The 16093-nt window shown below is 50.7% G+C and overlaps 1 protein-coding gene across 2 annotated transcripts in view; it reads left to right on the forward strand.

The window, feature by feature from the left end:
• Ppl (periplakin) overlaps window positions 1–16093 on the forward strand; it is a 56024-nt gene that overhangs the window by 11374 nt on the left and 28557 nt on the right. For both annotated transcript variants that reach the window (XM_076577937.1, XM_006984667.4), the window contains exon 2: window positions 15280–15379. In XM_076577937.1, coding sequence (XP_076434052.1) covers window positions 15371–15379 — 9 coding nt within the window. In that variant the 5' untranslated portion in view covers window positions 15280–15370. The remainder of the gene's footprint in view (window positions 1–15279; window positions 15380–16093) is intronic.

The raw sequence follows: 16093 nt of genomic DNA on the forward strand, positions 1-16093 counted from the left end.
CTTGTGTGTCTGTAAGGGGAACCAGACGCCCAGAGGCCAGGAGGTGGGTGGCCTTCCCTGGGCAGAAACAGTTCAGGCCTTAAAAATCGAGCAGGAGTTACTACCCCGGCAACCCACTCAGTGTAGGATTTACTTCTCCAGGATTAATAACCGGGTATGGGGGAATTTACTGTGTCATTACCGCCGAAGTTTCTAGTAGGGAAAGTATCAGCCAATTGGCTAATCAACCTGGTATTTATTGAACACCACCTGTATGTGGCTTTAAGATTTTCATCCGGTGGAGACTTGGGATTTTTCTCATTCATGTAGCCCAGCTTTAACAGTCGCTATGCGTCAGTTCCTTCTTCTCAGCGCTGGCTGTGTTTCAGAATACCCTGAGGAGGTCTGCCAGGATAGAGCTTATCTCAGGCTAATGAAGTCCGAACCTTCGGAGGCAGCTGCCTCTGTTCTTGGGCTGTGCAATCAGGAATAATCACAGTAGTGATGCTGATGTCATGCTCTGTCCTGTCTTTAGGGGTGTGTAGATTATACTTCCCCTTTCAGTGGCAGCTTCCTGGAATGTCACCTTCTGTTCCTTTGCGTTCGTCTTTCCTGTATCACTTAGTTTCAGGTATGTCTTAAAGTGTCACAGAGGTCACTTGGTGATGCACACCTTTTGTTTTGTTTTATTTTGGAGACAGGGTTTCTCTGTGCAGCCCTGGCTGTCCTGGAAGTCACTATGTAGACCAGGCTGGCCTGGAAATCACAGAGATCTGTCTGCCTTTGCCCCCCAAGTGCTGGCATTAAAGGTGTCTGCCACCAATACTTGAAAGGTAGAGACAGGTGGATTTCTGTGAGTTCCAGGCCAGCTTGGGAGGAATATCTGTCTGTCTTTGGACAGACAGGGTCTCGTGTAGCCCAAGCTGGCCTTTAACTTGTTATGTAACTAAGGATTACCTTGGACTCCCAATCCCCCTTCCTCCATTTCCCAAATACCAAGAGTATAAGAATGAGCCATCCTGCCCAAGCTATGAGGTGCTGAGGACTGAACGCTTTGTGCATGCTAGGCAAGCACTCTGCTAACTTGAGCTAGATCCCCAGTCCCTTAATTAGAGAGTTTAACTCATTTATGTCTATTGTAGTGACCAATGTGTTTGGATCCACTCTGTTGTTTTGCTGTTTATAGTGCTTCCTTTTATTATTTCTTTGTTGTTGACTCATTGTTACTGGATTGAGCTATTGTTTTCCACAATTAAATTTAGATCATAAGAGCACCTGTAATCCTAGCACTCAGGAGGCTGAAACAGGAGGATTACAAGTATAGTGTCACCTGGTCTACAAAGTAAGACTCTGTTTCTTCAAACAAACAACAAACCAACCAACCAAGTTGGATTATGAGGTCTAAATAGGACTAATGAGGCTGAAAATACTCTGGCCTAGGTAATTGTCCTAATTATAACCACTGGGGTGTTTTCTTAGCCCTCCTATTAGCCTATAAAGTTTAGAACAATAAAGATTTACTCATCTGTAGGGTGGGCCCATCTGTAACCCTTAATTCAGGGCTTGCATAAGTTTGGGGCTTGGAATATAGGCATTAAATGAACCAGGCATTTTATGGCCTGTCTACAGCTCATATCTCCAGTGGCTTATGGTCAAAGTCCTGTCCCCAGGGTCTGTGACAGGGGAAGGGAGATGGCAAGAAGTTGGGGAGCAGGAACGAAATGTATTGAGCTGTTATTGAATGTCTACAAAGTACCTGCTGGGCTGCTGTAGTTCTTAGTGTAGACATTTACTGACCAGCCTAGGTACATAGGAAGACTCTGTATAAACTGCATTAAAAAAAAAAAAACCCACCAAAGAACAATTCCACTGACCCCTCTTGGGTACAGACATGCAGATGTGTTAGAAGAATCACCGGGGCCCCCACCACACCAGCCAGTTCTGAAGCTCAGCATTCCACCTCCGTGGGAGCCAATGACACCCATCTTGGCAGGTGGCCTGAGGGTCAGAGAGGGAGCCTGTGTCATCACTGGGTGGGGTGTATGGCCCAGGTTCCCGTGATGCTGGTTCCTAGCACTTGAAAGTCCTGTTCAGAGGGACAGGTGGGGAGTCCCTTGTGGTCACATCTAGAAGAATGACTCAGCCTCAGTTTACCACCACTGATTGTTACCTTGCCTGTTACCTGGGATTAATTGTACTGACAAAGATGCCAACAAGATATCAATTACCTTGTCACTTCTGGTAGTGAAGGCCTCACCCTTCTGTCCCCGGTGTCTCTTGTCACTTTGTCTGGGGTGGGGTGGGTGTGGTTTAGTATTGATGTCCCCCTTGGACTGGTGAGGTTGTTTTGGAGCCCAGCTGCTTAGATTCAAATCCTGATGCTACAGTTTCTTAGCTGTGTGACCCTGGACAGGTTTCTAAAGTCTGCTGAGCCTCAGATAACTTCATTTAGAAAAAGAGGTGTAGGAGTTGCTGATATTCTATAAAGCATCTGCTCAGTTCAGTGCTGCTAATGGAGCCCGCACACATGCAAGGCCTGGAATTAAGGGCCATTGAAAAGTAGTGTGTGGTGGTGCACCCCTGTAATTCCAGCAATAGGGAGGCTGAGGCAGGAGGATCATCAGCTGAAGGCCAATCTGAGCTACATAATGAGACCCTGTCTCAAAAACAAAAACAACACACACACACACACACATAAAACAAAACTCAAAGGAGGGCTGAGATCTCTCAGTCAGGAAAATGTTTGTCTTACAAGTGTGAGGACCCGAGTTCGATCCCCGGAACACAAGTTAAAAGCTGGGTGTGGTGTCAAGCATCCATCGTCCCAGTGATGGCAGGAGTAAGGTGGAGACAGTGGGTTCCTGGGAGCATGCTGGCCACCTAGACTGGATTACTTAGTAAAGTCCCAGGCTATGAGTGACCCTGTTTCAAATAACAGGTGGAAGGAGCTGAGAAACAACAGCTGAGCTGTCCTCTGACCTCCGCATGAACAAGGAGGCACACTCCCACCCACATACCTGCCCGCTTTTCTCCACCAACACACACACACACACACACACACACACACACACACCACACACACACACACACACACACACACACACACACACACACCACACCAAAATATAATAAAAGAAAGAAAAAGAGCCCAGACCCAGGAACTCTATAGTGCTACCCTTCCCAGGTCCTTAGATTTAATTAAATGACACATGAAAAGGCTGAGCAGGCCATCGGCACCTAGCGCATGCTCTGTGTTTAACTCTTGACATCCCAGTCATGTTACGGGCCACTGTGCAGAGGAGACCAGGTTGGGGGCTTTACCACACCCAAGTCAACCTTTATCAGACCTGATGCCCCAGGAGCCAGTGAGCCCATCCCTGGTTCCAGAGGCTGGTGAGACCCAGAATGGCAGGTGGGACCTAGAATGTGGTGTGGCTGTGGTGGACAGGAGGCTCTGGGGAGGTGAGCAGTTCCCGGGAAGGGGTGTGCACTCCCACGTTCCAGGCATTCCTGCTCAGACGTTTCCCACCTGCACACACCCAACACTCACCAAGACCGAATTAACCCCAAAAGGGAGGAACTGAGACAGGACCAAGGGCTGGTGCGTGGGAACTGATTCAGGCCTGGAGAGGCAGGTGGCTATGGCAAGAACGGAGTGCCAAGTGCCCAAGGCCCTACCTCTACATAAGGAGAGGTAAGGGAACAAAGACATGCCGGGTAGGCAGGGACAGCTGGGGGACAGGCAGGGACAGCTGGAGGGCAAAGACCTGGCCTCTCCAGGGTCACTAGGCAACAACTGGCTCTCAGCATGTCTACTAAGGGGAAAAGGCTGTTCTCTCAGTCTGGGGACAAGCCAAGTCCCCATCTCTGCCCTGTGTCCTGGAGGGCTGTGAAGCTGCAGCTGGTGTCCAGCTCATCTTCATACACTGACCCGCTACAGTCAGACCGGGCCTTGGCTAGGCAAGGTTGAAGCTCTGGATCAATTGGGAGTCAGTTTGTCAAGGAGCTGGAGGCAAAGACCTGGCCAGTGTGTGTGTGTGTGTGTGTGTGTGTGTGTGTGTGTGTGCGCGCGCACGCGCTGAGGTGGAGCAGGTGCCAGGGAGCAAATACTGACTTTATTAAGTATCCATAGGTACCAGACCCTGAGCAAGGCAGACAGATGCACTGAATGCTTGCCCGATTCATCCTAATGCTACACAGAGGCCCCAGATCCTCCTGGAGTCATGCCCCCCATCCGGGTCACATGACTTCCATGTCAGGCTTGGGAGACTTCATATGAAAGAGTGTGAGTGGCCCCTGGGGGTACAGGCCTTCTAGCCTAACTATTCCCATGCTACAGATGGGAAAACCAAGGCTCAGAGAAGCTAACCCCCCCGACAACACAATAAGAAGAGAGGAACCAGGCATCTGACTGGTCTGTGTGCTTAACGGGCAGCTCTGCCCCCCTCTCCCTCTGGCTGTGGAAAAGGAGAAGCAACCTGCACAGAATAACACTTGGTCAAGGGTCCAGCAGGACAGGGGTCAGGGTCTCCAAGACCCCTGTGTCCCTTCTTAGAGTGTTTGCGCATGGGTATGCCTGGTGGATGCCCCTGTTCCTGGCTCCTCTGGTGGGCGTCTTTGCTGGTATTGACAGGATTATGGGCTGCCCTGGCCATGCTGTGAAATCACATAGCACAGGGCTCAAATTCCAACTTCCCACTTTGCAGGTGCCATCATTGTGTCCCCAGCATAAAGCAGGCCAGGCTGTAGCTACGGAACCTCTAACAGGCAGTGACAGAGCCAGCCTGCTCCCTGCCCTGCTCCAGATACATCCTCGGGACACAAAGAGACACCTGTTCCTGTTTCTGTCCCCAGTAAGCTCTTGTCAGGTCCTCCTGTTCTCAGCCCCAGCCTTGGTTATACCTATTTGTCTCCACGGCCTATGTCTTCGGGTTTCTATTGCTGTGACGAAACACCATGATCAAGGCAACTTGGGGAGGAGAGGGCTTATTTGGCTTACACTCCCACATCGCTGTTCATCACTGAAGGAAGTCAGGGCAGGAACTTAGGGCAGGAGATGATGCAGGGTTCACGGAGGGACTCTGCTTACTGGCTTGCTCCACATGGTTTGCTCAGCCTGCTTTCTTACAGACCCCATGACCACCAACTTAGGGACAGCACCATCCACAATGGGCTGGGCCCTCCCCCATTAATCACTAATTAAGAAAATGTCTTACAGGCTTGCCTGCAGCCTGATCTTATGGAGGCATTTTCTTAATTGGGGTTACCTCCTCTCTCATGACTTAATAAGCCAGCACAGGCTCCAAGGAGGCACCAGAAACTTCCTAGCCAGCCTGGCCTTATTCTGTCCTAGGAAAAGGAAGAGGGACATGAGAGGACCCCACTGGACTTGCAAGACCCTCTCAGCTGGCAGTCCCAACCACAGTCAGGCTTGGGCTGAAAGGGCTGCTTCTGGGGCCTGCGAAGTCCTGGAACCCATCCTGGTCCTGCTCCTTTACATTCGATAGAGTCTAAGCCAAGTCTATGAGGTGGCATTTCTCAGGCCTCAGCATGACCCCTCCCTGACCACTTCAGATGGATGTCTGATGGGCCACACTCAGCCCTGCTCAGTTTGCTGGAAATCCCAGAAATATAGAAGGGACCATGTCCTTTTAAAGGAGATGGAGTTTTGCTCTAACTTCTCCAGCTTCCTCCTTAATGTCACTGTCTTCCCAGGCCCCTGGTGGCATTCAGCACCCAGGGTCCTTCTCTCCTTTCTGTCTGCTGTCAAGGAAGTTCCTCTGTCTTTGTCTTTCGTGGCCTTGGCCCGCCTGGGCGTGTGGTTGGCTGAGCTGTGGGATGGAGATCATGGGGTCAATGGGCAGGAGTCACAGAAGTGGCATGGTGTTGTCTCTGGTGACAAGTAACAGGTGTCAGGACCCCCCTGCTGAGTCCCATCCTGGCTTTGTGAACCTGGCTTCCAGGATCAGCTTGGCAGCAATCAAGCCCCGCCCCCAAGAGGAGGGTCTGCCTGCCAAAGACACACACTGTGTGGTGGCAGTGGCAACCTCCGGGCCATTTTTAATGGCAACTCTAGAGGAAAGGAGAGTGCAGAGAACCAGCAACGCCAAAGGCACTATTACCGCTGATGTGCCAGGCCCCCGTGTGCGTTCCAGAAGCATGTTGGGTGTCTGTGCGTGGTCAGACAGACAGTAGTACCCGCTGAGGAGCATACATGACCATAGATCTCCCTTTAGACGCTGCTCTGAACCCCCAGCTCAGTTCTTGAGCCCCATAAATGTCTTTGGAACTCAGTTTGGATGTCAGACACAGCCTTTAACTAGGCAGCAGGACATATTGATCCCATGGTAGGGATGATGAAACAGGATCATGGGATAAACAATTCACTGGGCATGGTGGTACAGGTCTGTCACCACAGCTACCGGGGAAACAGAAGCAGGGGGATCAAAATCTCAAGCCTAGCCTGAGGGCAGAGTGAGTTCAAGGCCAGCCTGTACAACTTTGATCCCTGTTGGGGTTACCTGTACAACTTTGATCCTGTCTCCGAATAACCACAAAGAAGGCTAGGCTGTAGCTCAGGGGTGGAGCACTCGCCTGGGGTGTAGAGGCCCTGGGTTCGATCCTCAGTACAAAAAGAATAGGGCCATCGTCGGCTGGTGTGGTCAGGGTCTGAGCCATGTCTGGAACGCAGGTCTTTCCCCTCCACAGCTGTCCTCCATGTGACCCTGGGTGGCGCCTTTACTTCCAAAGTGGCCTGGGCAATGGGCAGATGGAGTTGATGGCCTCTGAGACACCTTCAGATGGCAATGTGCACTGACATCCCTGACCACTGCTTACACCCCTACAAGCTTCTGGGCATGGAAGGGAGGCTGGGCATGCCCTTCCGTGGGGTACTTACTAGCCCTGTATTCTGGGGGCTTCAGTTTTCCTGTTCCAACCAAGCAGGACAACTGGATGAGGGTGGTGGGAAGGGCTGTATCTCAGCCTCCATCGAGGACATCAAGAGTGGATGCCCAGTGTGGTTCATCGGTGAGATTAAAGGCCCAACCCGCCAGGCCTGTTCCCGAGCCCCTCCCTGTGGGTCCCCCCACCCCCCATTCCTGTGCTGCTGGCATGGAACTCTGCAGCTCTTACAGGAAAACACGTGGTCACCACTCTCTTACTCAGACCCCAAACCCAAAGAGCAAAGCACAGAATGTTCCAGTCTCAGGTCTCATCACTTTTCTGTAAAGCAGGATATAATGCTGACCTGGAGAGACAGCTCAGCAGTTGAGAGAACAGATGCTCTTCCAGAGGACCTGGGTTGGATTCCCAGCACAACACGGAGGCTCACAACGAGTCTATAACCCCAGTTCTGGAGGATGCAATACCTTCTTCTGGCCTCTGTGGGCACCATACATGGTGCACATACATACATACATATAAGCAAAACACTCATACACATAAAAAATAGATAAATTTCATGGTGGCGCACGCCTTTAATCCCAGCACTTGGGAGGCAGAGGCAGGTGAATCTCTGTGAGTTTGAGGCTAGCCTGGTCTACAAAGCGAGTTCCAGGAAATGCGCAAAGCTACACAGAGAAACTCCTGAGCAGTGTCACAGGGACAGGGGCCTGCTCAGCACTGGGCTGATGACAGTCAGACTCTGGAAACACTCACTGGCAACTTCCAGGTGACTGGGGTTGCCTGTCCCTGAGAAGCCAAGCCAGAAGAGTTCAAGGTCAGGCTCAGGTATGTAGCCATTTGGGCTCAGCACTCTGTATCTGCCTTCTGCTTTCATGGCTGCTGCCACTGCTGGCCACTGACCTGGTGGCTCTGCCCCTTAGGGTGGTCAGGACTACTGATGGCTCCTCCAGCTTCTGCTACTCAGCCTGGCCTCACCCCTCAGCCCCACAGGTCCTAGGTCACATAGAAGGGGAGGCAGCATAGGAAGGTGTCTCCCAAGACCATGTGAATGAGCTTGCTTATGTAGCTGGAGGAGGGAGGGGTGTTTGCACCAATCACAGCCTCTCACATGCAAATAAAGGTGGGGTTTGCACCAATCACAGCGGTCTCTCTGTTGGGCCTCCCTCTCTACCTGGGTAGACAAGGTCTGCTCCAGTTCACTGAAGCTTGTGATAGCAAAAGATGGCATGCGAACCTTCGGGGCGGGGCGCTTGGCTTTGATCACTGAGTGCTTTTCTAAAGGTGTCTACCTAGTGTTCTAGTCGGCTGGTGCTGGCATGAGGGCAGTTCCTCTGGCTATTTGACTGACAGTACTTTTGTTCAAGGCTGCCAGGGCAGCAAGCCAGAGTCCAACAGTGGCCAACTAGGGAGTCACAGCACACCATCCCCCAAACCTTCACTTATTTACAGGGAAAATAAAAACGAGCCACGCTGACAATATAAACTTACTCCTGTCACTAACAGTGACATGACAGATTCTGACAATACGTAACACCAGCCGGGCATGCCAGGGAGAAGTGGGAACCTTCACCTGTCTCAGGCCCAGCCCGCAGGTGGAAGGATCCTTTAAAGTCGAACCTGGACAGCAGAGCTCCTGTCTCACCTGCCCACATACTCATACCCACTGTGAATCGACTTTTGTTTATACTGCAAGAGTGGAGTCCTGGGCCTCATGCACTGAGCCATCCCTGGACTCACTCTAATCATTCTTGTTATTATTTGTTGTTGATTTTTTTTTCTGAGACCCGGTTTCACACTGTAGAATTTCCTATGTAGCCCAGGCTAGCCATGAACTTGCAATAATTCCCCTGTCTTGGCCTTTGGGAACGGATGTGCACCACTATGCCCAGCTGGCCAGTCTCTTTAGAAAGAGCTTTTAAGAGACAAAATATAGTAACTCGGCAATTCACTCACTTAGTGGATGTAACTCTCGAGGTTTCGTATGTTCACAGATGTGTACAGCCTAGAACACAGATGTGTTCTAATTCTAGAACATTTTATCACTCCCAACTCCCCAGTGCCATCCCCGCCCCCCAAATCCTTAGCACTCCTGAACCCTCTCCCAGCTCAGTCTCCAGCCTCATTTAATCTGCTTTCTACTCCTGGGGATTGCTCCACTCCACATTTCACATCAATGTGTCCTTCACATCTGGCATCTTGCCCTTAGGGTCCTGTTCACAAGGTTCATCCTTAGGGTAGCAGGCATCAGAGCTTCCCTGTGTTGTGGTTGGGCCATACAGATGAGCCACGTTTTACTTCTCTTATCATTGGTTGATAGACATTTGAGTTGTTTCACATTCTTGTCTGTTATGGATAATGTTGGGCAGACAGAAGCCGCATTATCTCTCTCTTAGGTTTAGATCCAGGAGCAAGGACTCACTGGGTTAAATGGTGAGTCTTCATTCAGCTCTTGGTTTATTTACTTATTTGTTTGTTTTGAGACAAAAATCTCTCAATGTAGCTCTGGCTGTCCTGGAACTCGATATGTAGACCAGGCTGGTCTTGAACTCACAGAAATCTACCTACTGATAAGTATTATGAGTCCCCAGTAATGGGTTTCTCCGCCAATCCAATAAGGCAAATCAAGCCAAATTAATAAGGCCAAGCTTAATCTGAGCAAAGCACTCCCAGGTGATCTCTGGGGAGGGAAGAGGAGAAATCCCTGGCAGGTCTATGGACCAGAGCTTAAATACCCTGTAGGCACAGTCTTGAGCGGCTCTGGGGGAAAAACCACCACTTGGTGGGCTTTCTGGGAGGGGCAGGGTTTGGAGAGAGAGGAGGCAGAGATTCCAATGGAATCTGCTGGAATTAAAGGCATGTGCTACTATGATATGGGTATGCCCAGCTTATTTATTTATTTATTTATGCATTTATTTTATTTGTGAAGCAGGGCCTCATGTAGCCCAGGCTGGTCTCCAATTTGCTACATATTGGAGGATGAGGATGACCTTGAACTCCTGATCCTCCTGTGTCTGCCTCTTAAGTGTTGGGATCACAGGTGTGAGCCACCACACTTGACTTTTTATGGTGGTGGTAGTGGTGGTGGTGGTGGTGGTGGGTGTGTGTGTGTGTGTGTGTGCGCGCGCGCGCGCGCGCGCATACGTGCAGGTACAGTCACAGGAGGCCACCTTGAGTCCTCTATTTCTCTCTACCTTGTTTCACTGAGACAGGGTCTCTTAATGAACCTGAGTATCTCTCCCTCACCATCCCCCTCTCCCTTCCCCTCTCCCTCTGCCTCTGGCTAGGCTGGCAGCCAGCATGCATCAGCAACTCCCTGTCTCTGCCTCTCTCAGTGCTGGGGTTGCAGAGGTGTGTGGTGCCGGGCCAACTTTTACATGAAGACTGAGATCCGAATTCAGATCATTACTGAGCCATCCTTCCAGTCCATCCTTTTTTCCCCCTTTGAAGACAGGGCCTCAGCTACCCCAGGCTGGCCTCACATTTGTTATGTAGCCTTAAGCTCCTAATGCTGCAGCCCTACCTCCTGAGTGCTGAAATTGTACTTTATGTATTCAGTTTTTTCCCCACATCCCTGAACCATTTCATATTCTCACCAGCAGCACATGAGGCTGGGCAACTTCTCTCTGTCCTTGTTAGCAGTTGATACTGTTTTTATAATAATAATAATAATTATTATTATTAATTCTTATAACCATATCAAAATGGGTAAAAGTATGGCAGTTTTGAGCACATGGCTTCTTCTTCTTCTTCTTCTTCTTCTTCTTCTTCTTCTTCTTCTTCTTCTTCTTCTTCTCCTTCTTCTTCGAGATAGGGTTCCTCTGTGTAGTTTTGGTGCCTGTCCTGGATCTCACTCTGTAGACCAGGCTGGCCTGAAACTCACAGAGATCCACCTGGCTCTGCCTCCCAAGTGCTGGGATTAAAGGCGTGTGCAAACACCATCCGTCAAGCACATGGCATCTTAAACCAATCTATTAAGTATGTGCTATAAGGCCCGCAAGATTATCAAACGGAGATGTTAAGGGCATGGACTCTGGGCACTGCCTCAGTTGGAATCCTGGCTCTGCCATGTAATTACTGTGTGACTCAGGAAAGGTTACCTAACTTCTCTGGTTCTTATTTTCCACATCTACAAAGTTGGGATAATATTATGGTTCTCCGTCATGCTAATTACAGGGTTCTAAGAAGATAACGTCAGAAGGAGTAGGAACCTGGCATGCAGAAAGTCAGTATTGGCGCCTGTTGTTATCATGATGTATGTTGTTGCCCTGTGTTGGGTCATGTGGCTTTCACAGCATCTGTCTGGGTAGCAGTCAGTGCTCAGGAGGAGAACTGCTGCTCTCTGTTCATAGGCTGTGTGACTCCGGGAGAGTGTTTTAACATCTCTGAGCCTCGTTTTTCTCATCCACACAAGCCTCCCTAAGTCTCGGTGTGAAATGATGCAGGGGTGGTGTTGCTGTCGGGCCTGTCACTCAGCCAAGACCAGACGAGCAAGGATGCCTTTCTGCTCATCCTCATTCAACAGATGGAGAAACTGAGTCACAATTCCGGTCTGGAACTACCCAAGCTCCCGCTGGCCCCTCTTGGTTCCCAGCTCTCTGTGCCCCATGCTGTATGCTGAACTCTGCGGGAACAGAGATGGGGTTCCCCAAGTGACCAGCCTGTGGCAGTGCTGGCTGAGCACGTGACACATTTCCTGAGGGGAGGCTGGGAGGTCCTAACAGCGGCTCCGGCCAGCAGGAGAATGTCAAGGACAGCCTTGCCATCTCCAGGTGCAGTGGACGGGCTGCCGGTTAGAGCGGGAGGCAGGGCATTCGTTCTCCTACGGTCTGCCCAGCTAAGGCATGGGAGAGAGCAGGGTGGGCCCTGACCGCGCCTCTGGGAAACTCAATGCATCCCTTCTGATGCATGCACCTGGCTTCTGCATGAATTCCCCCATTCTGATCCTTCTTGGCTCATCCTGCCGACACCAGCATCTATTGCTGGGCTTCTCAGAGACTTTTACTGGCTTGTGACTTTGTCTGGGTGGGGGAGGCTTCCTAACTGCCTAAACTGACAGAGGTTAGCCCTTGAGTGACTTACAGCATGAGGGTTCCTGGGCCTTTCTTTGGGAAAGGCTGCTTCCTCAGTTGATTCTGCAGAAGTGGTGGCCTGAGTCTTGTTCTCTGTGAGCCTCCGTCCTGTGTGCCCTGGCCTGGCACAGGGCAGGTCCTTGCCAAAGTTGAGGAGGTGGGCAGCGCACTCAGCTTCCATTTGCTACAGAAATGTCTCCAGCTTTGCTCACCTCGTTAGTACCTGCCATGCTGGTCCTCACCACTGGTGGCTGTCCAGGTCCCCAGGAGAACCTGGAAAGCGAGCAGCGATGGTGTCCCAGGCTCCGGAGACCTTCACTCCGAGGTCTGCGGCAGTGCACAGGAGCCTGTCTCTCCTGAACTAGGAGGGTTACTCTGAGGATCTAGCGCCCCGCTATAGTGAGAAATCCAAGGCAGTCCCTGAGCCTAACCCAAAGGATGCAGCCAGGGCTACCTTTCTCTGCAGCCTCTCCTTATTGGACATTCTTGCCAAGACCCCAAACTTGTCCACATCTCTCAAAACCCACCTATATAATGGAATTCTGTGCCGCTGTGGAAAGGAGTAGTGTTTTCACAAAGATCGTGACAGGGATGGACCTCGCAAAGGCTGGGAGAAGCCAGACAGGAAGGGCCACAGATAAAATGCCCAGCGTAAAATGCACACAGGTAGAGTAGTGGTTGCCAGGAGGGGAGGGGAGAAGGAGGTGGGAAGCAGTTGCTAATGGGCATGAGGTTTTGGGGGTGACAAGCACATTCTTCAGTTAGATAGTGGTGATGGCAGTGAAACTCTAAATATACTAAAACCCACTGTATCTATATTTTCAACGGGTGAGCCAATGTGGCGTGAATTGTGTCTCCAAGAATATGCTGAGCTTGGCCCGGTGGCCTGCACCTATCATCTTGTTGTCAGCCAGCTGGGTCCTTCTGCTCTGTTAAAATCGTGGGTGGGGGAGGAGCTCTGCAAGGGCGGGGCTTAACATTAACAGGGCTCTAGGTGCTACCTGGGTGATTGACAGCAGAGAGTTGCTGTAGCAGGCAGACGCAGCAGCGGAGGCAGCCAGCTAGTCTCCAGTCTTGGGCAGGCCTCAGGTGCTTTAGCCCTGCATGCGTTAACATTCTTTTTTTCCTTTTTGGTTTTAACTGCTCCGGAGATAGACCCTAGAGCCAGGTTGATGCTACGGCAGGCGCTCCACCGCTGACCTGATCCTCAGCCCTGTTTTTGCTTTTTATTTTGAGGCATGGTCGCACTATGTTGCCTAAGCCAGCCTTGAACTCACTGTGTAACCCTGTCAGACCTTGAATGTGTGATCCTCCTGCCTCAGCCTCCCAAATAGATGGGATGACAGGTCTGTACCACCAGACTCAGCCATATGCCAACGCAGGCAGGCCTGGGCCACTGCGACTCTCAGCCTCTCAAGTGCTGCAGCTCTCAGGTGGCCTAAGAACCAGAATTCTGCTGCTCTCAGGAGGCAGAGACAGGCGGATCTCTGGATCTCTGAGTTCGAGGCCAGCCTGGTCTCAGAACAAGTCCCAGGACAGCCAGGACTATGTAGAGAAACCCTGTCTTGAAAAAAGAAAAGGAAGGAAGGAAGGAAGAAAAACAGAAAGAAAGGAAGGAAGGAAGGGAGAAAGAGAGAAAGAAAGAAAGAAAGAAAGAAAGAAAGAAAGAAAGAAAGAAAGAAAGAAAGAAGGAAGGAAGGAAGGAAGGAAGGAAGGAAGGGAGAAAGAGAGAGAGAGAGAAAGGAAGGAAGGAAGGAAGGAAGGAAGGAAGGAAGAAAGAAAGGAAGGAAGGAAGGAAGGAAGGAAGGAAGGAAGGAAGAAAGAAAGAAAGAAAGAAAGAAAGAAAGAAAGAAAGAAAGAAAGAAAGAAAGAAAGAAAGAAAGAAAGAAAGAAAGAAAGAAAGAAAGAAAAGCCAAACTTCCTCGGCCCCTGCAGCCTAGCACTACAGGTCTCTGTGGCTTCGCATCGCGGCCACCATTGTTCCTTTTGCCATTGTTAGCCACTGTTCTGTGGCTTAACCGCATCTGCTGTTGGGGCTGTTGGGGTTCAGCGCTCCTCACTTTTGCATGATACTAAACTGACAATTTCAGGGGAGGCAGCATAGAAGGGAAACATCCCAGCCAACTCCCCAAGTGAGATAACACCTGCTCATGTAGGTAAAAGAGGTATCTGCACCAATCACAGCACACCCTGCATGCAAATGGAGGTTCATATCTGCACCAATCACAGCACACCCTGCATGCAAATGGAGGTTCATATCTGCACCAATCACAGCATGCCCTGCATGTAAATGGAGGTTCATATCTGCACCAATCACAGCAAACCCTGCATGCAAATGGAGGTTCATATCTGCACCAATCACAGCACACCCTGCATGCAAATGGAGGTTCATACTGCACCAATCACAGCATGCCCTGCATGCAAATGGAGGTTCATATCTGCACCAATCACAGCATGCCCTGCATGCAAATGGAGGTTCATATCTGCACCAATCACTGACTTTTCTCTTTAACATCAATCACATCAGTCCTTCTGATAGAATGCCAGGGGAAGTACTCCTGCTTTGGCTCGGGTAGGAATAGTTGTGGAGTCATCTTGAGTTCACCAAGTTTTGTGACATCAAAAAATCTAGTGTAAACTGTTTCAAACGGTTCTGACTCCAGCTGCCTTCAGGAGTCCTGACAACCAGCTTTGGCGGACATTAGTTTATTCAAGGTGTCCATGGAGTGCTCAGACCACACAGAGCTGGCGTAAGGGCAGTCCTGCTATCTGTCTGACCCACAGTCTTTTTGCATGAGGCAGCCAGGGCAACAAGGGGGAGCCCATTCTCAACGAACGTCTTTGCTTATTTGTTAGACCATGCACATCAGCAGCACCTACAATGAGAACCCAAAGGACTATCATTAATACTCATAGATTTCAACAATGTTTTAAGGGTTAAGTGCTTCAATTTGCCAAGTGCCACAGGAACTGCTGGGTACCCCTCACATATGTCTCAGTTCCAATACGGATGGCTTGAGTTAGGAGTGGAAGCTGCCAATACAAAGAGGCCAACTCCAGGAAAAAAAAAAACATAAACAAAAGATTTGTGCTTTGACAACATAACCAAATAGAAGCTTTAAATCCAATAGACAAAGTGAGGTCTGGTACCCCTGCTCCACACACTGTTTGTGAAGTTAGTGGCTTTATCCTGTGGGGATAAGCTAACTCCTGGAAGTCTGGCTGGGTTGGCAGGTCCTGCTTGGGGCCTGGGGTGGGCCAGCCTGGGAGGCTGGAAGCCAGGAGCTTGTACTGAGGCCCACCTCCCTGCTCCTTCCATCCACAGCATCTCCAACAAGGAACTCTCAGATCTGATCGAGAAGCTGCAGAAGAATGCGGACCAGGTGGAGAGGAACATTGTGGACACCGAGGCCAAGATGCAGAGTGTGAGTGCCCAGCTGTCCCCACCAGGGCCTTCTCCATCTTGGTCTTCACCCAGTAACACCAGCCCCAGGGCCACCCACATCCAGAAATCTTTGTGGTTGCTACGAGAAACACAGCTCTTGGCATCTAGAGAGTGGGATCAGCGACCTGCAGTACTCACTCAGCCTGGCTGTGGCTGAGACTTCTGCAGCCCAAGGCCTGCACTGGGCCTTACAAAGACTGAGGAATTGGGAGAAACGATGGGAGAGGTGAAGTGGTAACCCAGTAACACAGTAGAGGGGTTCCTTAGCTCATACTGTCCTCAAGGACATAGGTGGACCTTCTGGGGGTGAGGGTGGCTTTTTCTGGGCAGAGCCTTCCTCAGAGTGCAGTTTCCCTGTGAGCAGAGCTTCCCCTGGGTGGAGCTTCCAGGTCCGCAGGAGAACTCTTAGGGGTCTAACCTGGGGTAGGATCTGCCCTTGTACTCACTGAGTGACGTCTCCACTGTCTGACTGCCTCTCAAAGGGCAGGAGGGCTCACCTAGTCAGGGTGTTTCAGGTTCCAGGAAACCCAGCAGGTACAGCCTGGGGCTCCACAGGGACACCAGGGGCGTCTCCCTTTACGCCTCCAGATGCCACAACACAGTCTGCAGCCTTCTTTGCTGGGGAAGGCATATCACTTTCCCATTCTTTCTCTCTCCTCCCGACCCGGAACTCCAGCGCCGGGGAGGGAACCCA

This window comes from Peromyscus maniculatus, chromosome 8 (genome assembly GCF_049852395.1).
Source record: "Peromyscus maniculatus bairdii isolate BWxNUB_F1_BW_parent chromosome 8, HU_Pman_BW_mat_3.1, whole genome shotgun sequence".
In the NCBI taxonomy this organism is placed as follows: domain Eukaryota; kingdom Metazoa; phylum Chordata; class Mammalia; order Rodentia; family Cricetidae; genus Peromyscus; species Peromyscus maniculatus.